The sequence below is a fragment of the Nestor notabilis genome, unplaced genomic scaffold (assembly GCF_000696875.1).
Source record: "Nestor notabilis isolate BGI_N333 unplaced genomic scaffold, ASM69687v1 scaffold4866, whole genome shotgun sequence".
Classification (NCBI taxonomy): Eukaryota; Metazoa; Chordata; class Aves; order Psittaciformes; family Psittacidae; genus Nestor; species Nestor notabilis.
This window is the reverse complement of record NW_009932220.1, coordinates 4,032-4,806: the sequence shown is the minus strand read 5'-3', so window position 1 is coordinate 4,806 and position 775 is coordinate 4,032. Positions and strand designations below refer to the sequence as shown.

The window sequence follows — 775 nt, the reverse complement described above, 5'->3', positions numbered from 1 at the left end:
ACCCCACAGCGGGTTCCTCACCTGCGCGGCACCTCCTGGTCGGCGTATTTGATGGTCACAGTGTAGGGCCCGTCGGTGGATGGGGTGTAGTTGACTTTGTGGGTGCCGTCACCGTTGTCACGGACCTCAACCGGCTCTGGTAGACCTGGGGAGAAGCGGTCAGTGGGGCTGGGGGCACCCTGTGGAAGGGGGGATCTATAGGGTTGGACACACTATGGAGGGGGGAATCTGTGGGGTTGGACACTCTATGGAGTAGAACACCCTATGGAGAGTGGGATCTATGGAGATGAACACTCTGTGGAGCAGGAGACCCTATGGAACATGGGGTCTATGGGGTTGGACACCCTATGGAGAATGACACCCTATGGAAGGTGGAATCCATGGGGTTGGACACCCTATAGGGTAGGACACACTATGGAGCATGGAATCTAAGGGGTTGGAGAGTCTATGGAGAACGTCATCCATGGGGCTGGACACACGATCGAGCAGGAGACCCTATGGAGCATGGGATCTATGGGATAGGACACCCTATGGAGAAGGACATCCATGGGATTGGACACCCTGGAGTGTGAAATCTGTGGGGTTGGACAACCTATGGAGTAGGACACCCTATAGAGGGTGGGATCCATTGGGTAGGACACCCTATAGAATAGGACACCCTTTGGAACAGGACACCCCAAAGACAGATAGAATCATAGAATCCTAGAATAGTCAGGGTTGGAAAGGACCTTAAGATCATCTAGTTCCAGCCCCCCTGCCATGAGCAGGGACACCA

The 775-nt window shown here is 54.6% G+C and overlaps 1 protein-coding gene across 1 annotated transcript in view; it reads right to left on the bottom strand.

Annotated features, from left to right (window-relative positions):
* Window positions 1–21: 21 nt before the first annotated feature.
* The window catches only part of LOC104407076 (filamin-C-like), a gene marked incomplete at both ends in the record, with an annotated part of 4,735 nt that continues 3,981 nt past the window's right edge, over window positions 22–775 (bottom strand). The window contains one exon of the mRNA XM_010016256.1: window positions 22–145. Within this exon, the coding sequence (XP_010014558.1) occupies window positions 22–145 (124 nt within the window). The remainder of the gene's footprint in view (window positions 146–775) is intronic.